This window comes from Aplidium turbinatum, chromosome 18 (assembly GCF_918807975.1).
Source record: "Aplidium turbinatum chromosome 18, kaAplTurb1.1, whole genome shotgun sequence".
Lineage (NCBI taxonomy): Eukaryota > Metazoa > Chordata > Ascidiacea > Aplousobranchia > Polyclinidae > Aplidium > Aplidium turbinatum.
Genome location: NC_137489.1, coordinates 17,199,079 through 17,224,267, shown reverse-complemented (window position 1 = coordinate 17,224,267; position 25,189 = coordinate 17,199,079). Strand labels below are relative to the sequence as shown.

Below are 25,189 nucleotides of genomic sequence, written 5' to 3'. Positions count from 1 at the left end.
TCGTACAGAATTATCCACAATTTGTCAAGATGCGACAGTGCTAGAGTGTATCAGGTACAGAACGACGTGTTAACATTTGATGCTCTATTAAGAAAAAATTGCTATGCATTTGTAGAACGTTGCAAAAGATCAATTAATCCACTTTTGCGCAATGTCATGTCTTCTGATTGCTACTTTAATTCTACATTTTATATTCACTACAACAGTATTTTGTACGTTGTTTGATGTAGCCTGCTTGATGTTGTGTTAGTCTGATATTTTGTGTGATGACTGTTAAAAATTTGAATTCTATGGACTTTGAGTCTGATTGCAAATAAATAATAATAATAATAATAATGATGCTGAGGGCCAGTCTATCGAATAACCCATGAATTTATATGAACAATTTATTTAATGGAAAAGTACACACAATCAAGTTACACATTGAGTTTCAGATATCTTGAAGCTCAGTTTTGTAACAAGCCCAATGTCTTTCTTGTAACCGTGAAATACCTCTTGCTGTTTGCTCAAAGACTTTTTCAACTGCTGCATTTTGTCAACCCGTAATTGACCCACAATGCTATCATAATTAGCAGAGTGTTTTGCACAGTAGTGTCGCTTGATATTGCTTATGTAATTTCAATATGTGTGTGTAACTGTGTATATTAGTTTGTTTTTGTGATGTTGGGTTCAGTCGTGTTCTCATTGCTTTAAGAATTGGCGCTCCAGTTGTTCCAGGAACGAGGAGGCGACTGATTCTTAACTAATTCATCAACTTATTTTAAAGTATCAGGTTTGGTGGCCGTGCTTAACTATATTTATTGATGCATATACCGCAATATTAGATCCTTTCACGCACGTCTTAAAACATTAAGGTTTTGCCACCTTTTCCTTTTGTTAGTTTTGTTACTGTATTTCTTTTTCTCAATATCATTTCTTTTGCATTCTGACAAAGAAAAATAAATTGAATTGAATTGAATTGAATAATCATGACGTTACAAATAACAACATCCTCCGATCTAACAAAAAGTACCGTATTTAAAAACAATGAGCTAGCCTACTTGATAAAGAATGTGCGGGCCACCTAAATGGGTACCGCGGGCCGTCCTCTGGCCCGCGGGCCGTATGTTGCACGCCTCTGCGTTAAAGCATGGTTAACCGTATCTGTCACTGCTTCCTTTTGGCGTCAAGAGTTACTGGCCGAGACCATCAGGTCTACGTCTCTCTTATTACTAATTACTCCGTCGGCTTATATCAAATAACAACGGGAAAAAGTATGCCGTTGGTCAAAAGCCTTATCTATCACTTCAATCAATTTATTTCGCAAAATATATTCGTGATTGTGTATTTTAGGTAGAAAAGGTGATAAAGACTCGGTTTTTGACCAATTTTCTCCATTTCTTGGTCAAATTTCTCAGTTGACATTTTATTTTGAAAATCCTCTTGCATAGAACACAGAATTTCATCAATTTGGTTTTTCAGTTTTTGTGCAAACAGTATTCCATGCACTTTTTGCACTACAAAGCAATTTACGCAAATAATAAATTACCTTCCTAATTGATGTCTGCCAGCAAAGAATGACTCATATCGCGTCAAAGACCAACTCCCTACCCAAACAGCAAAATCAACGTTGAATCAATGTAAAAATGACGGATTTTGCTGCCTGGGTAGTGAATGGAATTTTAGAGCCGTCGTGTTATGACTGACAGACACAAAATGAAACCGCACGCTAATACTAAACTGTCAATCAAGCTATTGAATATCAGGAAATTTCTTGCATTTAATAACTGGCTGTGACAAAAGGTTTATTGTGAACTTCACAATTATCTGATACCAACATAATCGGGATTAAAAGCTGGGGAAAGAAAAAAAGTAAAAGTCAAGAAGTCTCAGGTTTCTAGCGTCACTGCTTCTATGTGAAATTGCCGAATTAGCAGAGGGCGAGACCATAAGGTCTACGCCAGTAACAGATACGGTTAAAGAAAGTGTCTACCATAGCTCTCGTTGAATCAAAGTTGTAATAAATTATATGAGCTGTAATAAATTTTCATAGCTGACGTATTTGTTGTCTTTTGAAGGGTAATCCACAAGAAAATTTTAGTTTGAAACCGGTCTGCACCTGTCACAATCAAGGTGCAAATGCCTCGCGATGGCTTGCTTTGTATCTTCAACGAATGTGCTATTTTCATTATGGAATTCTGGTGCGTTGTGTTATTATCGGTTATGACCTGAAGTAACCTCTGATTGAGAAATTTGTATTATGTAACGTATTTCTAGAATCATCAGTAAGCATGCAAATCTAGAAGGTTCTGTTGTTTTTCATGATTTCTGAGCGTCGTTTGTCATGACGTCATAAGGTTGTTTATCAGTAAATGTCCGATTGCGAAATCGTTATTATGTAAGAATCTTCTTGCGAACGTGGCATTCTTTAGACTTCTATAAGCTCCTGCTTGTTGACATTTATTGCAACTTGACAGAACAATGTGACATTACGTAACCTTCTCGATGTTACCAGACCGAAGCCACCTTCTATAAATAGTGGTGTAATTTGCGGAATTATTATTCTGATGATGATTCTGAGATTATTATGGTGTTTATTATAAGTTGATTATGAGAGTTGTGCTATGAGTTGTGGATGGGTAGTTGATGCAGAAATTAGAGTTATTTGAGAAGCCGTTCGTTAAAGTTCTTCAAGAAGTCAGATTATCATTTCGCTAGTAGAATTATTCGACATTTAATTGACTGCTTTTCGGTTGACCCATTAAACTACGTCATTGAACCTTTCCAAGTCTTTTTCCTGGTAAGAGATAGAAAGAAATCGTGACATTCTGGGGGCTCGTCCGGGATTTAACCGAAAAGGAATTAACCGAAAAACCGAAGAATACCGAAGATTTATTAAAAGAATAATAAATTAATGTCAAGATGGCGGATACTGTCAAACATGAGATGATTGAAGACTTAGGGAGCATGGCTGAACGAATGGGGCTGACTGGTAATGAGAAGTCTCAGTTTGTGATGGAAGAGTATCACAAGATAATGGAACAAAAAGCTCAGCGAGAAGCTGACGAAAGAGAAGATAGAAGAGCTGCTCGTGAAATAAGGAAAGCAGAACTTGAAGCTGAGGAAAAGCGAGCACAACTTGAAGCTGAAGAAAAACAAGCACAACGAGAAGCTGAAGAAAAACGTGCTCAATGGCAGTACGAAGCAGAAGCTGAAGAAAGAAGAGCGCAATATGAATTGGAAAAGTTAAAACTTGAATTAGAAAAACAAAAGCTGGACATTGGTGAGCGATCTAATTCTACTAATGATAATGCTCGAGATGTTTTTGTGGCGCAAGTTAGACGTCCAGATTTGCCATCATTTGTTGAAGAAAAAGATGAGTTGGATAGTTATTTGTTAAGATTTGAAAGATATGCTACAATAGCCAAATTGGAGAAGTCAACGTGGGCTACCCAGCTAAGCATGTTATTATCGGGACAAGCTCTTGATGTATATTCAAGACTTTCACAAGAAGAAGCCATGAACTAGCCTACGACAGATTGAAATTAGCTCTGTTAAAGCGATACAATTTTACCGAGCATGGATACCGTCAAAGATTCCGTGAGGCAAAGCCTGAACGACGCGAAAGTCCAGGTCAATTTATTGAACGTTTGAGAAACCTTTTGTTAAAATGGTTTGAACTTTCGGGGGCCGAACAATCATTGGACGGATTGGCAAACCTTATAGTTAAGGAACAATTCACAGATTCATGTTCAAAAGATCTGTCAGTTTATTTAATGGAAAGAAGTCCGAAAACTCTAGAAGAAATAGCCAGTGTGGCAGAACAGTACTTAGTTGCTCATGATGAGAAGTTGTCGACTGAAGAAACGTTGTCATGCGATAATGACGAAGAGCAAACAAATAATTTTAAAGGAGGTGCGGTTCCAAGAGAAGTACGTTGTTTTAATTGTAATGGCTTAGGTCATAAGTCTGTTAACTGCCGGAAGAAGACTAACAGAAATCATCAGGAATCGAGGAAGTGGTGCAATCGTTGCAATAGGCAAGGACACGAAGCGAAGGAATGCAAGGACAAGTCGTTTTCCTTATCCAATCAGTCTGGAAAAGATAAAGACACGGACGTTTATCGAGGTGGTTGTGCGTTAATGATTCCTGAACCCACGCTTGACGAGGAGAATCCGGATGAAGATGTTTGCGGAAAAATAATACCTGAAGATCACCTGCCAGTAGTGGATGGAAAAGTTGGAAACAAAAAGGTAAAAGTTTTACGTGATTCTGGTTCTATGGGTATAATAGTGAGGAGAGATTTGGTTAAAGACAGTCAATTAACGGGAAAAACTGGAATTGTGATGTCGATAAATAACACTTCAATCCAAGGACCGTTAGCGAAGATATATATCGAAACTCCGTATTGTAGTGGGACTGTGAAAGCGTTATGTTTACAAAACTCTTTAGTTGATCTTATAATCGGAAATGTTATTGAGAGAAATTCTGAAGTTACTTGTTATTCTTGTGGCAAGAATGGTTACTTTGCTCGAGATTGTTCTGCAGATAATCAGCAACGATCTCACGATCACGGATGCTACGAGCGCGATGAACCGAGGAGAAGAGGCAGGCGACGACCATTTGGAGTTTGCTATAGATGCGGTAGACGCGGACACTTCGCCAGGGAATGCGTTGCTAACGGCGGACATTCAGAAAACAGACGTTGCCGTGACAACCATTGCTACCGATGTGGGGAGATTGGACACATAGCCAGGAGCTGCCCTTTTGATGAAAAGGCTTGCTATAATTGTCATAAAGAAGGTCATCTCGCCAAGGACTGTCCGGAGAGGAGATGTTTCCGATGTAGGAAGATGGGTCATCTCGCTCGCCGATGCACTGAAGATGTTGAGGACGTTGGAGACTTTCGCAGAAAACGTGACTATTGTTTTGAGAAAAGCTATCGTTGGTAGATCATGCAACGATAGACTTATGAGAACTGATTATTGAGTAATTAATTGTTTTATGGTGTGTTTTGTATTGATTGTGTTGTTATATTGTTTGCAACAATATTCTAAGGGGGGGCGTATGTCACAATCAAGGTGCAAATGCCTCGCGATGGCTTGCTTTGTATCTTCAACGAATGTGCTATTTTCATTATGGAATTCTGGTGCGTTGTGTTATTATCGGTTATGATCTGAAGTAACCTCTGATTGAGAAATTTGTATTATGTAACGTATTTCTAGAATCATCTGTAAGCATGCAAATCTAGAAGGTTCTGTTGTTTTTCATGATTTCTGAGCGTCGTTTGTCATGACGTCATAAGGTTGTTTATCAGTAAATGTCCGATTGCGAAATCGTTATTATGTAAGAATCTTCTTGCGAACGTGGCATTCTTTAGACTTCTATAAGCTCCTGCTTGTTGACATTTATTGCAACTTGACAGAACAATGTGACATTACGTAACCTTCTCGATGTTACCAGACCGAAGCCACCTTCTATAAATAGTGGTGTAATTTGCGGAATTATTATTCTGATGATGATTCTGAGATTATTATGGTGTTTATTATAAGTTGATTATGAGAGTTGTGCTATGAGTTGTGGATGGGTAGTTGATGCAGAAATTAGAGTTATTTGAGAAGCCGTTCGTTAAAGTTCTTCAAGAAGTCAGATTATCATTTCGCTAGTAGAATTATTCGACATTTAATTGACTGCTTTTCGGTTGACCCATTAAACTACGTCATTGAACCTTTCCAAGTCTTTTTCCTGGTAAGAGATAGAAAGAAATCGTGACAGCACCGTTATCTACACACCGTCACACGGGATTGCAAAGTACGAATGTACGATCTCACATTTCATGACGCAGCAATTTTGCCAAGAGCGTGCTGGCGAGTGGCGGTATTTTTGAAGTGTTTCCTTAATTCCTTTGCAAATTGCAAGTTTGCATTGCACTGGCCAGAGATTTCAAAACTCTGTGCTTAATATTAGATTGTCACTGCAAAATTAGAAATTAGTTTTGTTTCTTGGCTATGATTTAAGTAAAGGGAGTAAGTGTAAAGCTTTGTAATGTTTCCTGAGGTCGGCTGTCTGCTAAAATGGTTTGCGCTAGACTAGGGGTTCAGCAGAATCAAAGATATGCAAGTTAGGATATAAACTTTCCTGCTAACTAATATTGATACTTCTGCATAGTCAAAATTAAAAAAAAACTTAAGTCTAGGCTATTTATGCCTATGTGGAAACATCTATTTTGTAATCTGATGCCCCTTGCTTTCATACGGCATTAAATGCCATTAACTTTTTGCATGATAATGGTACTAGTACAAGTACAACAATTCTATGCCTGCCCTGCATGTATATACTAGCCGTAGGCTACTCTACCAAGATGATGGCAGGTTGCATCAGTACATGCTTGCACTATGCAGTTATTACTTGTAGGCCTACCAGTACGGTACCAACATTGTTGCTGATTCGTTTTGATGATGGACGAAGTGTATAGCCTACTGCTCAGGGTGTTAAATACCTAGCCTACTAGTGGCCTTTTTATTGGTTTGACTGAAGAAGATCAACCTACAAAAATTATATTGACATTTATGGTCCAATCAATAGGCTAAGTGGAAAGTACATAGATGTTGTTTGTCTCATTCCAGTAGAAAAACTTGACCCTAATTTAGTTGGTTTGAACGTGTGATGCTTGCAATCAATGATATCTTTTTTGTGGTTGCTGTATCTACAGACAATCATGTCTGCAACAGGTAAGGAAATATTTTTGTAATAACATTGTAGTAGTTTGTTTTGGGTACGGTACTTACTACATAGTACCGTACATAATATGTTAGCTATTCATATAATTTTATTTGTTTAAATAGATGTTTTATTAGGTATGCTTTCATTCTCATATGCTCGATAATCCTTTTAACTTATCTGAATGAAATAATAAAACAGTTAAAATGATTGCGAGAGCTAAATGGGCTGAGAATAGGGACTCCTGCTATCTGGAGACTGCCATCCTCAGGGTATATTGACACCAGTTGGGAAACTGATATTGGGTAAATTTGATATATGCCCAGTGGCGCTGCCAGACCTTCAACAATGGGGGGGCAAAATATTGACAGGTGCAAGACAGTAACGTAGTCAAAAATTTTGAAAGGGGGGTGTTGACAGCGGCGGGCACAGCCCGATATCGTGTTTGTCGAAGGCGGCACTTAGGGGTCTAGGGGGCCTTTCCCAGAAAATTTTGAAAAATTACTTTCAGTTTGGTGCATTCTGAGAGCATTTTCAACAAAATTGTGGGTATGAATATTTCTGTAAAATGGTGCTGTCCGGTGGCATAGCAAAAGGATAAGATCATGTTTTCTTCGGCATTTTTCGGACATAAAGCTAAGTCTCTATGTTTTCTTGTTGCTCATTTCAGACTGAGATATTTGAATGTTTGGTATTGACAAAACTCGCTCTTTTAATGCAGTTTCGTTTAAAATTAGGCAAACTTTGTTTTAGAGACATAGGTTGATTGCTTTTTTTTGCGAGATTATTACAGTTTTATTATTTATCAATTTTCTCCTTGGTTGATTCAAAAAGTGATCTTATTCCGGTAAGTCACTAACTTTTATGCTCTGAAGTCAACCCAAAGTTTAGAAAATGTAACGTCATAGAGGTCATACATCTTGATGAGTGTCAAACAAAAAGCTTTGAGACAATGAAGTTACTTTAGGCTGTTTCTGATATATTCAAGTTTTGCATAACGAATAGCTGTTTAGATGTTAATCTAGATCGAACAAGCAATCTCAGCAGTTGCAGATGGCTTGCATCCTTGCACAGTTTGACGAAAAATTACATCATAGGCTAAAGCTTTTCTTGTAAACAATGTATTAACATCCGTAAATTCAATTTGAAAGGCTGAAACCCCCAAACTCCCCTCCCTTGGCTACGCCACTGGTGCAAGACATGCAAGACAGTGGTATATTATTTAACTTCTCTTGTTTTCTACCACGGCTGGAAAAAATGTTTAGCTTCCCGGGAATCTGTTTTTTAGAGAAAAAATTTCCCGCGGCTTACAATCACGATAATGAGAACCTTATATTTTACTGATCTCGGGGCTGACGTAAACCTTAAAAGTCATGTCGACATATTCTTGATGCCCCCCTTCTTTGTAATACCGCTTTGAAGGAGGATTACGAGTTACGACTATGAACAAAAGAATAAATTTTAAACTTCATTTTGAATTGAAAAGACATGACGTAATGTCTTCCAACCTTAGTTATATATTTTTTCATTACGTAACGTCTTGTAGGAATAAATTGAAAATCAGTATGATCACTCAAAATGAAAGCAATGGGACTACGAATCCTCACTAAACCAATCAATCAATGGTCTTGTTGTACCGATGATGACAACCTTATATTTTACTGATCTCCGGAGCTGACGTAAACCTTAAGGCCTAAATCTGTTGACTCAAAGCAAACCCTTTGAAGGTTTGGGGGGGGGGGGCTGTCAATTCAACTTTTTTGTATCAACAGTTGTATATATCTCTAAAACCACTGAGGCTGCAACTACGAGATTTCTTGACTTTTCCTAACTTTTATTCACCTCTATTGAGCTGAAATTTTGAGCGAATAAAGGTTATAAATTGAAAGATATAAGGCATTTCTCAGCACATCCTCCGAAATATTTCATATTCTATTGTGAAACATTTTCTCACCAGCTGGATGAAAGTAATTAATTTGGCCCATGTCTCGTTAATCCTAACTGTTTTACAGCGTGAAGGGCATTGGTTGTATGTAAAATAATGTAAAAAAAAATTAATCACAACATTGCAATGCACGTTCTTCATTACTCTACCAAAAAATAATGTGTAAACTCACGCTACAAATTACACTCATAAGTGACCTCAACGTTTCAACATATATATATGAGCAGTTCTAAAATTCACATAGTTTTAATTTTCATATGCTCAGCGTGAATAATTTTACAAAGTGAATCCCAAATTTTGAAACCTTGCCAAAATAACAGAGATATCACTCCTAAAGCATAGGAAGAATCGACAGCCCCCCCCCCCCCCCAAACTGAGCAAGACTCCAGGAGCCCAACCTTCTAAGGATTAAAAGTCATGTTGACTTATTCTTGATGCCCCCCTTATCGAAAATTGTTCTTTGTAGTACCGCTTTGAAGTTGGATTACGAGTTATGACTATGAACAAAAGAAAAAATTTTAAACTTCAATTTGTATTGAAAATACATGACGTAATGTCTTCCAACCTTATCACATTTTTTTCATTACGTAATATTTACCACCACCAAACCACTTTTGACGATCGAATTTGTTAATTTATTGTTCGGTAAAATGTTTAGATGATGTCACGTCATTACGCCGATTTGAGATATAATTTCATTTATGACGTCGTATATGGATGAAAAACTTTTACAAGTTTTATACTCTGCTGAGATTAAAGAAGAAACATAAATGATAAATATTGGAGAAATTGAGTCTCCTTTACAACTTCAGAATTGAACAACTCAAAACTGCTGAAACAAAACGTTTTGTTCAAGTGAAAGAATCACTGCAAGCAACCAATGCCAAAATGCGCGCGAAAGAAGTCATGGGAGTGTGAGGTATCAAAAATTTAACAGGTTGTTATTTTTCTACATCAATGTGACGTTAGTTAAAACTTTAAAAAGTCTATATAATAAAAAAAAAAAATTAAAAAGATGTTGCCCAAAACATTGGGGGGGGCAGCTAGGGGTGTTCAATTTCGATTATTTCAATATTCGAAATTCAATTTATTTTCGATTTCCGAATTTCGATTTCGAATATCACAACTATTCACCAAACTGCAAAATGTGATTTTATTGAAAGAAACGACATGAAAATTCGCTAGAAAATGCTAAAAAAAGCCATGAAAATTTGCAAAAAAAGAACACAAAATAACGTCTGCAGCTCCAGGCCCAAGTTGGTGTTTATGAACACAAGCTGATCGACATGGTCAGTGGTCACCCGTCAGTCGGGATCTCAGCTTCGTGAAGGTCAGGCCAGTTTTTGAAAACGATCGCTCCGCTGGAGCCGAGGTCGCTGGGATCTCAAACACTTCAAGTTCATTTTCACAGCGAGCGATTCACTGCCGCGCCATTTCACTGCAGAGTGCAGAGGTTTCGACTCGAAAGCGACATCGAGTATGTTTGCAAGCGCATAAAGCTAAACGCACGCTCCGTCTACGTAAGCAAATTATATTGTTTTGGGGTGCATTCAACATCTGATGACATTGAATCGACACAAAATGGTAGATTTTTGCTATGTCCCAGGAAGCAAAATCAGTCATTTTTACATTGATTCAACGTCTGCAGACATTAAATCAATGTAAAATGACAGATTTTGTTGTCTGGTGTTGGATTGTAGCATCGCAACTCGTTCTAGTGATTATTTATCGCGAAGCTGTTGCGGTTTGCATTCAAAAAGTGTTTTCCTGCTGTCGATCGCTAGTTCATCTATTGTTTTATGTATCAATACAGCATAAAAGTTTGCCCCCACACAGAAATATGCGCAGGCCCGTAGCCAGCCAGGGATCAAGGGGGGCCTCCCCCCCTGAAAAAAATTTCGCCCCCCCTTGGCAAAATCTCAACATTTTCGGGCAACAGCTACAATTATAATGATTTTGCCCATTTAAATTTTTTCGGCCCCCCCCTAAAAAAAGTTCCCCCCCCCTTGCTTTGCGGTCTGGCTACTCCTTGCTCTGCGGTCTGGCTACGGCCCTGCCCTCACGGCTTAGGCGCCTATGGATTCGGTAAAAATGGATAAAACTGCGACAAAGCTCAGCCTACACTTTCTGCTATTGCACAACCTCGGAATGGCCCGATTCGGTGAGTTCCCTATTCGGTGAGAGCCTTTTTCGGTGAGAGCCCTATTCGGTGAGTTTTTTTTTTTTAATTATTGCGCGCCGTAGCCTAATTATCATTGCCGTTATAGGGTTAGGGGATAGGGGTTTGGGGTTAGGAGTTTTGGGGTTAAGGGTTTTAATTAGGCTACGGTACCCGATAATTTTCAAAAAAAAATTCAAAAAAATCACCGAATAGGGCTCTCACCGAAAAAGGCTCTCACCGAATCGGACTCACCGATTAGTAGCAGACCCGCACAACCTAGCTATCTTCATTCTTAAGAGAAATTTGGCATTAAAAATGCCAACCTGGCATCCCTGGTGCAGGACTGGCCGTTGGACCCGCGAGAGCGTGTGATAGTCACGTGATCGACGATGCGCATGCGTCGAAGTCTTTTTTCGCTTGCAAAATGCGACAAGACAGATTTCGCGCCACTCGCGTTACTTTCAACCGCGTTCAGCCGAAAGGGCGGCTATAATTTCGAATATGCCCGATACGAAAAACGAATTTCGAATATCACCTTAATCGAAATCGAATCGAAAATCGAAATTGAACACCCCTAGGGGCAGCTGCCCCGCCTGCCGGCGCCACTGTATATACCCATCCAACTTGATGCTCCATACTAATTTGATGCCAGCTATTCAGGTGTTTTACTTAAAACTGTTCAATCGAAACTACCAAACACTCTACACTGCTGTTAAGTTATTAGCAGTGGCTATTTGACCTGCTCCGGTCTTTGAATCTGAAACACTATTTGACCGGTCATGATGTCACTATACATTAGTGTGCATCAGTTGCCCCTTTATTTTTGAAAAATTGGAAATTCAACTCGGTCCTTAGTAGTTTTGTTCCCATTTACCAAAAAACGTCATAGCTAAAATTTTATTGAATTTGAACTTCATTAAAGGGGTCAACAGTGAACTAGGAATTTTGGAAAATTAACGCATCCATTATCACAGTATGTACAGCAAGGTAAGGTAAGGAAAGAAAAGTGGAATAAATACACAGTTACACTGTAACTTCCATATCATGGTTATGTGTCATAGCAGCTTCTCAGGCTGTTTGAATCGTAAATCAGTGTATACATAAAACAAAATATAAGAGGTGGAAATGTTGAAGTGATGTCATTAAAATTAGAGAATTGGACGTCAGTGAAGCACTTGACTACTGACTATGCTCCAGGCCTGTGAACGCGTTACATAGACCAAATTAAGTTTTAGTAAAGTCGTTAACTAAGCTCAGACATGCACATATTTCAAAGCAAACTTAAAAGTTTACACCAACGTAGTTATATACCAAATTCATCATTTTTACAACGATTCAACATTGTCAAACGTTGAATTTGTGCAACTATAGTCACTTCTCTCAACTGAATCGACGTAAAAGTTAAGACTGTCTTATAAAAGTTAATTTACGTTGCTGTTATCTATCTTCAAGCTTCTAGCTTCTATCTATCTTCTATCTAGCTAGCTTCGAAAAACCATTAAGCAAGCATAACTCTAACTAAACAGCAAACGAATCAAATTATCAAACAACGGTTATTTCAACTGCATATTATACAACAACTAGTTTGTTGATTGTTCAAAGACAATAAAACATTGTGACGTACAATGGACCAGGTTGCAGGGAAACTCCACAACGTGACCGACGGATATTCACAAAAAAGCTTTAAACATCAAACTTTGACTTGGATGTTGACCCCCTCAACCAACTCCGATTGACAAAATATTTCACATCCTGTGTTTTTTCATTATTTGGAACAAAATTACCAAGGGCCGATCAAAAATTCCAACTTCGGGGCAACTGATGCACTCTACTATTACATGCACCCTTTTCTTTTTCTCTTTCAAAGCAAAAGACGAGAAGAGAAGAAAAAAGTCCCTATATAAGTTCTAAATTCGACGATTATAGACAACTCGGTCAGTGGCACGTACGATTGTCCTCGAGTTGGAGTTCCGGAGAGAATGAGTTCGATACTACCCGGAAGCGTTCTTTTTTTTAAACTAACTATTGACCCGAAGTGACTCAATCGTTAGGCTGCTGCATTTTTGTGGTCAATTTTTAATTTCAGTAGCCTACAGCTCAATTTTTTATGTCTTTTCAAATATGAGTAATAAAGTTAGAGTTTTTTTTAATTTGTTGGAATTTAAGAATTTCTCTAGGTAATTTTCCATTCGTCGTAAGAGGATGTGACCGTATTTGCCAAACGGCGCATTACAGTTTTGCTCTCAATAAGTTAGTTTGTGGCTGTAAAAAGTTATATACTGTATATACTTCTTTAAAAAAATGGTTTCATCAATGTCAAGTTTACTTTTAGGCAGTGTTTTTTAGCAGGCAGTTTGGTTGGTTTAAAGTATGGTAAAATGCTTCTGGGTAGTATCTAACTCATACCCTTGGGGATACCAGACTGAGAAACATTGTACGCGTCGCTGATTCAGTTGAATAAAACTATTCAATTTCTAACTTGTTGAGAGCAAAAATGTAATGCATCATTCTGTGTACAGTAGGCTACCGGTATTATCAATGTAATATATTCGTATATTTTGCCGCCCCCAATAATTTGCCGCCCTAGGCAACTGCCTACTGGTAAATCTGGCCCTGGATGTAGGGTGATCCAGAAAAACCTACCACATTTCAAATTGTTACTGTACCAAAGCTGTAGAAGTTTGACATGAGGTTGAATTGAAATTTTGCAGCAAAGGACTTACCATTTGTGTTTCAGGTTTTAGTTTTTATAAGTAAATAATTTTTGTGCAAATTTTTAAAATTTTGTATTGGTATGTAAAATGGCCTGGTGGTGCGAACACCGTGCATTTATTGTGGAAGATTTCATTAGAAATGGGAAAATTAAGAAATTTTAAGACTCATTTCAAACAAACTGTAACGATCTTTTGAGTAAAATGAGCGAAATACACCAAATGGTAACCTTTTCACTTTGAGATGAAACAATGAATGTTTTGATTGCTTATAAATTTTGTCTCTTTTTCCTAGTTTGAAATGTGGTAGATTTTTCTGGGTCACCCTGTATTTTGTTGAAAATTAGATATATAATATACAAATGTTGTTCGTTGTCTGCCATGAGCACATCTCGTTTGATAAGTCCATAGTTATTGTTGCTACGTTTACCATCATCTTGAAAACACAAACAGCACTATAATAGCCTATGATGCATAAATTGTTATACATCTTTTCATGAGAAAATACCTTTAAATTAAATGCATTATAAACGTAGTGGAAACATCAAACTTAATGTTTGAAAAATGCATTGCAAGTATTCTTTCTACGTGTTTAAAATTTATAGATTAATATAGAATGAATTACGATTTTGCTTTTTATTATTGTTTTTTTTGACCTGATACGGACGAAATCTGCTTAAACGTTTCAATCGTTTATTTGAATCAAAACCTGAAATCCCAAACCAAATCCAATCTGATGTTAAGTAAAAACATCGGTTAAGCGCATACCGCTTAAAAGAATAAGTCGGATAAAAGCATCAGGATTTGCGTCTAGTTTGCATACTTCATTCATTTAATCGTATAATTATACCCGTTAGCGAAAAGAGAATGTCTCTTTTTTGCTTCGCATTATTGTCTGCAATGTTCAAAGGCGAAATGAAGCAAAGGTGAGACAGACGCATGCGCTCAAAACAAAGACAAGTGTCTGTAATCCCACTCTATAATAATCTAATGTGCTAGACATCGCACTACAAAGAACCAATTTTCGCACAGCTGGGCTTCATTAAAACAGAAGTGCACACAAAAGGAATAATCACACTAAAGAAGTTTAAATGCTTTTGATGTCATCCGTGGGCGACTGGCCTTCCAAGGAATGGACGTGGACAAATTATTTCGGCTTAAGAGGGACGTGTTGGAAAGCATGTCCAAAAGTTTTTACCAGAAAACTTTCGAGAATTTTTTTTTAATTGCTGAAAAAAAAGTAGCCTACTTTTGTGAAATGCAGTGCATAATTTCATTTGTGCAGTTTCGTTCAGTTGAAGAACATTGCAAATTAATTATTTTACCAGACAGCGCAAAAGACTTGAAAAAAAAACTTTGCGATTTCAAAACAATGAGTGTGAGCCGTGTTTTTCTACCATACCACTATTTTCGTAGGCCACGTTCCATACTCAAAACTACACAGCTGGTACGAGCTAAAAATAGCACGCTTGAATCATAAACTTTAATGTCAAAGTTCGCGTTGTGACGTCACATAGGTCGGTGAGATTAAAAGAAGTCCGATTGCCGCAGTTTGCAGAAAAATGCTTTGATCATACCTGCTCAGCCAAGTCAGCAAAGCTGGTCTTTTTTACATCGTTTCAACGTTTGCAGATGATAAATCAATGTAAAAAGGACCAGTTTTGCTGGCTGGAACATACAGCATAGTGTTATGTAACACAGAACTAGTAAACTCTTTAAAGTTTAACCGGAATTGTAAACAGTTGTAGGAAGCATCAGTTGTAATGTGCGTTGCAGCCTAGTCAGCACAGACATCTTCCCAACGATTACGCCCATTCTCAATAAACCTTTTTTTTTTAGTAAATTGGTTAAACGAATCAATCGTATAATCGTATCAAAACGTCTGGCAAATAGGTGATTCGATTAACCGATTTTGTCTGTATTACAGTTACAAAGGGAAAGTTTTTGGCTGTTGCTTTTGTAACTTTTTATAAATGTTTTTTAAAAGAAGTGCCATCTATTGCATATACTATTATCACCACTTTAACCTGTACTTTTTGCTGTTGCACAGCTTAGAGCATCCATTGAGAAAACAGGAAGAGCTGTTTTTATTTTTTTGATTTTACGATCGCATAATCTGAAGAATATTCACAACAATTTTGTAATAAGGAAACGGATGCATCTCTCTTGCTCTGGCCGTGAACGCCTGCTTGGTCAATCATGTATTGCAAAATTTCATCATTTGTCTCGCCTTTATGCTATGGAAGAAGACAACAAGGCATTGAAGGTTGCTAACAAACTAAAGAAATCCTCATTAAATCTAAGCAGCATTTCACGGACATCTCCACTGCATGCTCTTCAGTAAGTTTTTAGTTGGCATTCTTATAAATGTATTATTGTACAAATGTACAGTGGTAGAAAATGCATTCAATGTAACTTCTTTAAAAACTGAAAGAACAAGTAATCAAGTGCAAAAAGCCTAACTGCATTAAACAACTATAGTTGGTGATAGATTTTATGTATATATTTATATGCATATTTTGCAAGGTGTATGTTTGTGTTCATGTCAATACTTTACTGCTTAGTATTTTTGTGTGACCGCTGACCAGTTATTTTTTGGCATGCTGGTGTTTTGAATGAATCAACTGTTCGTGGCTTGGACTATTACAGCGCAGCTTGTTCAGCATTTCAGAAACTGCGGCGCGATAACTCATTTTTCAGTTAAGCGATAACGATAATCGATAAACAAAAAATGCCTAAAGCGATAACGATAAATAAAAAAAAGTTAAGCGATAACGATAAACAATAAAATTATCACCGATAATGTCCAATAACGATTTTTTTTTTCTTGATTAGCGCTGCCCCAATGCCATGCAGCACGAACTGTTTTCATCAACATGACGAAAAATCGAACATCAAGCCTTAAAGCAGCCGGCGGCCATGGCCGCTAAGTAGAGCTTGAATGACCGCCGGTGCTACCTCCTCAGTCGGCCAATTCGGCCGCCGGTTTCTTCTAGCTAATTATTTAATTTCGCAATAGAATGATCGTGGATTAACTGTCGAAAATATGTATTATCAAAGAGTGACGCAGAATTAAGTCACCGCGTCATAATCACCACTGTTGTATTATGCGGAAACATTTGTAATTGCATGGAAAACATCCAGCTGTGATCACCCAAGTCACGTTTATTTTAACAAAGTGTTAATCCGAAGTGCTAATTTACATCGGCTGCCAATTATGTCGTTTTTATGTCGATTCGATGTTGTCGGATGCACATTGAATCGTTATTAAAAAGGAGAACTACCCAGACAACAAGATTCGTCATTTTTACCCTGATTTAACAACTGCAAACGTAAAATCAATGTAAAAATGATGGATTTTGTTGTCTGGGTGGGTTAGTTGACATCCAAGAGGAAAACACGTGTCTTCAGAGTTGAGAAATGTTTCCGTTGTGGGTTAGTGACTTCACACCCTCATCCCTCAATGGTGACATCATAACGGTATACTCGTAAATGACCAGGTTTTATGAAAAGCGGTATGCAGTTGAAACAATTTAGTGTCGTTAGTTGGTTCCGCAATACCGGATTACAGTCCCGATAAAGCAGTTATTGCGTGGTACAACGATTCTATAGCAGGACGTCGCCCAGACTTCAGCAAAACTAAATGATCATTTTGGCATTGTTGCAAGTTTAATTCTATTTACTTGTGCTGTCGTTATTTGTATTTTGGCCTCCAAACACGCAGATTTGGCCGCCGAGAAGGCGCTCTCGGTAGGCCACGATGGCTGCCGGAAAAAAACACGAGTTTTAAGGCCTGGAACGTAATATACTGTAAAGCAGGGGTTCCCAACCGGTGGTACGCGTACCACTAGTGGTACGCGGGAGCTTTTCAGGTGGTACGCGAGCAGCTCTTCGTTGCATGTGATATGTAGTAGTATTGTCAAATAAAGTAGTCCTATTGCAACAATTATTTAATTTTGAGTTTCTAAAATATGCGAACAACACTTTTATTTCTTTCCGTTCTAAATTCTCTGCACTCAGTAAGCTACTTTTGTCATCTTGCTCCCTGCTGTCATTGTTATTATTACAATGCTGCTGTGCGAACTTAATGGTGTCTGTGACGATACTATTATGTGTGCAATGTGAATGGTGTCTGTGACGAAACTATTACGTGTGCAATGTGGTCTGTGCAATTGCAGAATTGCGTTTACTCTGATGTTAATTTTCCGACGTGCAGTGGCTGAATTCTGAACAGCATTACATTTTTGTCTAAATATTTGAAAATGTCGAAGCGAAAGTATAGCGCAGACGCAGATTATATTAAGTATGGCTTTATTGCTATTCAACATCGTGGAGATAGCTTACCTCAGTGCGTGATCTGTATGAAAACCCTTTCAAATGCAGCTTTGAAACCAAGTTTGCTTAAGCGGCATCTTGAGTCCAATCATGCAGATAAGATGCATCGAAATAAGAGTTATTTTGAGCGACTTAGGGAGAACGTGAAGCGACAGCGCATGGATCACACAGGCCAGTTTTACCGAAATAATGCCGGAATTGTGAAGGCATCCTATGAAGGATCTCTTCTGGTGGCCCAAAACAAAAAAGCTCATGTCATTGCGGGGGTCTGCTACTATTCGGCGAGTCCGATTCGGCGAGTCCGATTCGACTAGTCCGATTCGGCGAGTTCCCTATTCGGCGAGAGCCCTTTTCGGCGAGTGCCCTATTCGGCGAGTTTTTGAAATTTTTGAAAGGAAATTATCGGGTCCGTAGCCTAATTATAATTGCCGTTTTTACATCGTTTTAACGTCGCTAAACGTTGAAATCGTGCAGAAAGGAATAAAAAGAAAATGTTTGAACTATTAAATTAAAATTTGTCATGTCAGTTCAGTTGTTTTTATTTCTGACCATCATATGAAAAACAATACACGTCAACATAGCAAAGGTAGAAGCGACAAAACGCGAACGTTAAAACGTGCTTGAATTCGTCATGTCAGTTCAGTTGTTTATCTTTCTGATCATGATATCAAAAACAATACACGTCAACATAGCAAAGGTGTAGAAAAAGGTAGAAGCGACAAAACGCGAACGTTAAAACGTGCTTGTGACCGAAGTAAGTTATTCAGTTGACAGAAATTTGGCACGGTCGCAACACTTTCAGAAAAATTTAAGATATGAAGGGAAAATAAAACAAAGAAAATGTTACAAAAAAAAAAAATAGATCATGTTTATGTCTATAAGTTAGTACTTTTGAATAGTTAAAATGATTAGTTTGGACCAACAAATGTGTGGCCTACAGCTTGGATTGAAAGGAAATTATCGGGTACCGTAGCCTAGTTATCCCAACCAGCAAAACAAATGTGTGGCCTACAGCTTGGATTAAAGGAAATTATCGGGTACCGTAGCCTAGTTATCCCAACCAGCAAAAAATTGTTCCAAGAACACAGTTCATTTTTACATTGTAGTAACAGAATGAAAAGGCTAAACAAATGTCGTGGCTTTTTCTTTTCTACCTTTGCTATGTTGACGTGTATTGTTTTTGATATGATGGTCAAAAATAACTGAACTGACATGACGAATTTTAACTTAATAGTTCAAACATTTTATTTTTATTCCTTTCTGCACGATTTCAACGTTTAGCGACGTTAAAACGATGTAAAAACGGCAATTGCAATTAGGCTACGGTACCCGATAATTTCCTTTTAAAAATTTCAAAAACTCGCCGAATAGGGCACTCGCCGAAAAAGGCTCTCGCCGGATAGGGAACTCGCCGAATCGGACTAGTCGAATCGGACTCGCCGAATCGGACTCGCCGAAACGGGCCATTCCGCATTGCGGAGTCACTTGTTTTGCCAGCAGCAAAGATATTAGTCAGAAATTTGATTGGAGAAGATTCAGTGGCAAAGTTGGATAGTGTATCGCTTTCTAACAATACTGTGAAACGACGCATCGAGGAAATGTCAGTTGATATCACTGACCAAGTGATTGCAGGAGTAAGAGATTCGAAGTTTGGATTTGCCTTACAATTTGATGAATCCACAGATGTCACAAACTGCTGCCAACTGTTTGTCTACGTCCGCTTTACACAGAACGATGCTGTAAAAACGGAATTATTGTTGAATCATGAGGTGTCCACTACATCAAAAGGAAAAGATATTTTCAACTCTTTGGATAATTTTTTCAAGGAAAATGAATTGGATTGGGGAAATCTTGTCGGATGTACGACAGATGGGGCTCCCTCTATGCTCGGTAGAAAGTCTGGATTTCAAGCCCATGTCAAAGCTGTGTTACCTCGCGTCATAAGTGTTCACTGTTTCATACACAGGTTTGCTCTTTGCACAAATGTTCTTCCTGCAAAGTTGTTAATGTGTTTGAACAGGGTAGTCAAAATCGTAAATTTTGTTAAAACATCAGCTTTAAATACTCGATTGTTTAAGTTTTTTTGTGAAGATCTCGGCTCAGACTACACTTGTCTCCTCTATCACACAGAAGCGCGCTGGTTCTCGAGAAAATACAACTAAGCGTCTTTTTGAACTGAGAAATGAATTACTTTTATTTTTCCAACAGAAAGACCATGAATTTCAAAACGATCTGGAAGACGAGGAATTCATTGCAAGATTGGCTTATTTGTCCAATATATTTGAAGCTTTCAATCATTTAAATCTGTCATTTTAAGGGCAAAACTGCACTGTCGTAGACTTTGTTTCAAAACTGGGAGCTTTTATCCGAAAGGTGGAATTATGGAGGAAAAATGTGGAAAACAAGCGCTACGGTATGTTTAAATTTCTGTCAGCCCTTTAAATGGAAATCAGTGATGACTTTTCCAGAGAAATTACCCAGCACCTCTCGCTGCTAACTGCTGAATTGCAGCATTACTTTCCAGATACCACAAGCTGCCCATACATCGCAGATCCTTTCTCAGTGGACCCAGCCGACCTACCTGTCGGCATAGGCGTCGAAATAGGGTGGGCAGGGTGGGCGACGCCCACCCTGCCGTGAAACGAGGGTGGGCAAAATATGTTTCGCCCACCCTGTTTTCATGCCACTTATGAAGTGTTCGTTACAATTATTTGCAGCGCAACTGCAGCGCAACCAACTGCAGCGCAACTTCTTGTTTTACGCTATGTCTCTCGCTAGGTATCCGACAGAACAAAGCAATTCCGTAACAACGCTGCGTGGAAAAACGGCGGTACGCACTGCATTGTTGTTGCTACGGCAACTGCCACAGCTGGCAATTCCTGGTGAGAGAAAGCCACGTTTGATCTTTTCTCCAAATTTGCGTCGGCAATTTGATCTTTTCTCCGAATGGTCTCACTTTCGTTACGTCACAATCAAACTTCAGTTCCCGGTCAGCGTAAGGGAATGTGAATATGACATCATAATGAACATGACAATAAAATAACCGATACAAACTAAAGACGTACTAAAAACAATCGCTTTTACAAATGCGGCAAATCCGAAGGCGCCACTTTAAAGATAACAGGTCACGAGTCACGCGCTTTTTAGGTCGCAAAGGAAAACATAAAAGAAGTTTGTTTAGTTTAGCAGCGCTCATAAGATCGCAAGATGCAAGAAAGAAAACATCCAACCTATTAAAGCTTAATTGCTGCAGCGACGCTAAACGCAGTCTTTGTGAGAAAGACTAACCACACTTTTCGAAATTAGCGTCGGCAATTGCCGAGGTGATTGTAAGGACAACAAGATTACAAGAAAAAACTAATTTTCTTAGACTACACCAGACTAAGAGATTGATTAATCTTACTATTGCTGGATGTTTTATTTGGGTTACTTCCTACTTCGCCGGCGCTTAGACACGTGCCCAGCTGGGAGAATCTTTTATAAAAATATCACCCTATAATTCAGGCCTCGAAACTGAAGGCGGCCATCGCCGCGATTAACCTACAAAAACCGACATTTTGTCCGCCGGGTCTCGCCCTTCCGTCGGCCGCATTTGTCCGCCATAAAGTTCCGAGAAAATTTTACGCAAGCGGCCTTATAAATAAAGTAGTAGTACTTTGCCACTTATAATCACAAAGGACCAGAAAAGAGTTAAAGCACTCGATAAATCACAATACACCCTGTCTATGCTTGAATTGTTAACATTATTGATTGACCAAGCAGCTGATGTCTGACGATAAGCAGGATGCAAGTGACATCACAATACACTTTATTGATGCGATATATTCAGTCTTCAAAATTAGCATCGGCAAATGGCGCATTAGCGTCGGCAATGAAAATGCCGAGGCCACACGAGCGCTTGTAATGTTAGGGTTAAACATTCCTCCCAGTCGTTATGGCACAGCATAGATTTATTCCCTAGTCAACACCCTGATGGATCTTTATGAAAAAAAAGAGGCCTGTGGAGTGGTATCAAAGCCCGAAAGCCGCAAAACGTGGACGCTTCATTGCGAACGGCAAAGACGATATAGATTTACAGCCAAGCTATGAGCCTCTTGATGTGTCTGATTCCAGTGATGACGCGACAACCTCGTGCTCCGATACAGCATCTGATGATTCCGATTCTGACAGCTAGTTCTTTATCAAACAGACTTTTTGTTGTTCGCAGTATCCCAATTGTGCCGAAATTATGTTAGTGTATACGTAAATCGAGGCAATCTTCTCGCAGGGAGCTATTAATTTGTTACCTGTATCTGGTTGAGCAATTTACGTTATTTTATGATAATTCAACGTTGCTAGATGTCGAATTAATGTAAAACAAACGTAACTTTCTTATTGGGCATTGTTGTTACGCAATATAACCGAGCGGAAAAATTAAATCGATTTGTGCTGGCTCGAACGTTGAATTAACCCAAAATTAACTTACTTTTCCCCGTGAGTTATTTAACGTGAATTCCTGCAACAGCGTGCCACGTGCGTATCTTGTAGCTCGCTTTATCGCTACTTTTGGCATTATTACATCACAACAAATCAAACAGTGCGGTCGTGATAGACTACTCTAGTATATTTTTCGCTTCTGCCGAAGTAAAAATGTGTGTCGAAGTTCCGATGGCCGCCATGTGCTTGTGATTGGCCGCCGAACAGCTTGCTTCAGTCGGACACGTTTGGCCGCCGGAAAAAAAAGGTGTTTCAAGGCCTGCTATTTGCATTGATTTAACTCCAGTAGACGTCAAATTATTGTAAGCATCTACTCCTTGTTGCGCCTCGCTTTCCGTTATCTCGTCCAGCTGATACAGCATCTGATGATACCGATTCTGACTAGTTCATCAAACAGACTTTGTGTTGCTCGCAGTGTCCCAATTGTGCCGAAATTATGTTGGCTTATAAGCTTACGTAAATCGAGGCGATCTTCTCGCAGGGAGCTATTAATATGTTACCTGTACCTGGTTGAGTAATTTACGTTATTTTATGATAATTCAACATCGCTAGATGTCGAATTCATGTAAAACAAACGTAAATTTCTTATTGGGCATTGTTGTTACGCAATATAACCCGCCGGAAAAATTAAATCGATTTGTGCTGACTCGAACGTTGAATCAACCCAAAATTAACTTACTTTCCCCTCCTCGTGAGTTTTTTAACGTGAATTACCGTAACAGCGTGCGTATCGCGTTGCTCGCTTTATCACTACGTTTGGTATTATTACATCACAACAAATCAAACAATGCGTTCGTAATAGACTACTCTAGTATATTTTTCGCTTCTCGTTTTACATGTTTTAGTACAATCTTTTCCTAATAAATATTCACAGTAATTGCCGAGGCAATTTCAAATTTTGCCGTTTGGCCTTGGCAACGTTTTTGCCGAAGTAAAAATATGTTCATTTTGAAGACTGAACCACTGCGAATTTGCAAACACACATTCAATGAAATCTGTTTGAAAACTCTTGCCCACCCAGAATTCCTCTCTTCTAAGAAAAAATCGACGCCTATGCCTGTCGGTACAGGGGAACAAGAGGAACTGATAGACATGCAGGAGGATCAGACAGCAAAAAAACAACGCAAAGAATGTTCTGCAATAAACTTCTGGCTTATTATGGCTTCTTCATACCCAACGCTAGCTTCCTACGCTGTTCCACAACTACTGATTTTTCCTTCTACTTGGGAATGCGAGCAGGGGTTTTCTATTCTTATGAACATCAAATCAAAAAATCGAAACTGACTAAGTGCCCCTGGACATGACTTCAGCAGATGTGCTATTAGCAAAGTTATGCCACGCATTGATCAACTGGTGAAAGATAAACAAAAATCTCATTAAATTTAGTTGTATTGTGTATGTGTTTAGTTGTGTCTTTTTTTTGTTATTTTGATGCGTTCTGTGCTGTGTGGTGTAATGGACTCTGTGATGTTTTGTTGGTAATTTTGCTACTTTCGCTGACTTTACATCCAGAAACATCATCTTGCAAATAATTTAATATTGGATCAAATTAGTTGTTTTGAAAATAGTGGTACGTGTTGACAATCCGTGGTGGCTAGGTGGTACGAGAACATAAAAAGGTTGGGAACCCCTGCTGTAAAGAGACAAAAATTTTTGTAAGTTATGCATGAATAGAATCGCAACAGCGGCAGTGGGTATCGAATCTTCAACCTCTTAATCCAGAATCAAATCACTGAGGTAACCGCCGTGCTTATAATTATATATACCTTCAGATACCAGTTGGATGCTTTTAAGCCTTTTATCAATTTATTTGCTTTTATCGTTTATTCTATGACCGGCTTTTTTATGACTTGTTCATTAGGTTAACATTTTGGTGCTCTCCCACTTTGGGCAGGTGTCCCCCCTTCCCTATTTTTTCGCTCTGGCGAGAGCACTGAACTATAGGCCTAGGCTACTGTATTGTTCTTGCATCTTTTCTCGACAGTCATACATAGCCTATCTACTTCATACTTACTGCATGGCTAATTTTCTTTAACTTTAAACAGGAACGACTTTTAACTTGCTACGCCCCTAATCTAAGCCTATGCAATAAAATCCCACTCTCCAGAGTTTTGATCTCGAAAAGTGCCGTAAAATGCACGATGCTGCAATCAGAGTTCTCTTTCTGCTGCAATGCTTACTTGAAAGCGGCCTCTTATTGCGACACTTTCACAAACCACTTGCCAATTTCTTTCGCTTTGCTTCAAAGGAAGCTGTTCCACCTGTGCGCTTACATTTTAATTGTAAAAGTCACTTGCGATTGCCGATTGGAGCAAAACAACAAGAGAATTGTTGCATGCATTGCAATTTGCCACTCTAAAAATGATTGTGTTGTCAGGGCCGTCGCTGCAGGGGGGCGTGCCCCCTCCCTTGACAACGACCTGTGCACACATACTTCAGGCACTGCAGAAGAACTGGTTTCAATTTTACTTTCATTAACTAGATGGCTAGTAAAAATATTACTTTTCATGGTCTTTCCACTTGTGTGTTGAACCGAAATAAATTTTATCGACGATAATCAAATATTGCCTTTAACGATAAACGATAACTGAAAAAATAATTGAGCAACAACGATAGGCGATACAAATTTATCGCCGATAATGCCCATCACTGGCCATGGCCACCTGGAGATGCAGCCTGATTTGTCACATTTTGCATATTTTGATTACCGCTACTGCTTGTGTCTGACTGACATTTTTAGAGGTTTTTTTTATTTTTTGTTGTCTCTTTATGATATAAAAGCTTATTGTTGCCTTGCGGAAGCAGTAGCAAATGAGAAAAAGTAAGTTGAAAAACGCTCAATCAGACTGTTATTGAAAAATT

General features: G+C 38.5%; 1 protein-coding gene across 1 annotated transcript; it reads left to right on the top strand.

Annotated features, from left to right (window-relative positions):
* The first annotated feature begins 19,449 nt into the window (after positions 1-19,449).
* LOC145787222 (protein FAM200C-like) lies at positions 19,450-20,167 on the top strand. The gene is made up of 2 exons (XM_082598945.1): positions 19,450-19,872; positions 20,060-20,167. The coding sequence occupies exons 1-2, from the start codon at positions 19,450-19,452 to the stop codon at positions 20,165-20,167; spliced, it is 531 nt and encodes a 176-aa protein (XP_082455071.1).
* The last annotated feature ends 5,022 nt before the right edge of the window (positions 20,168-25,189 follow it).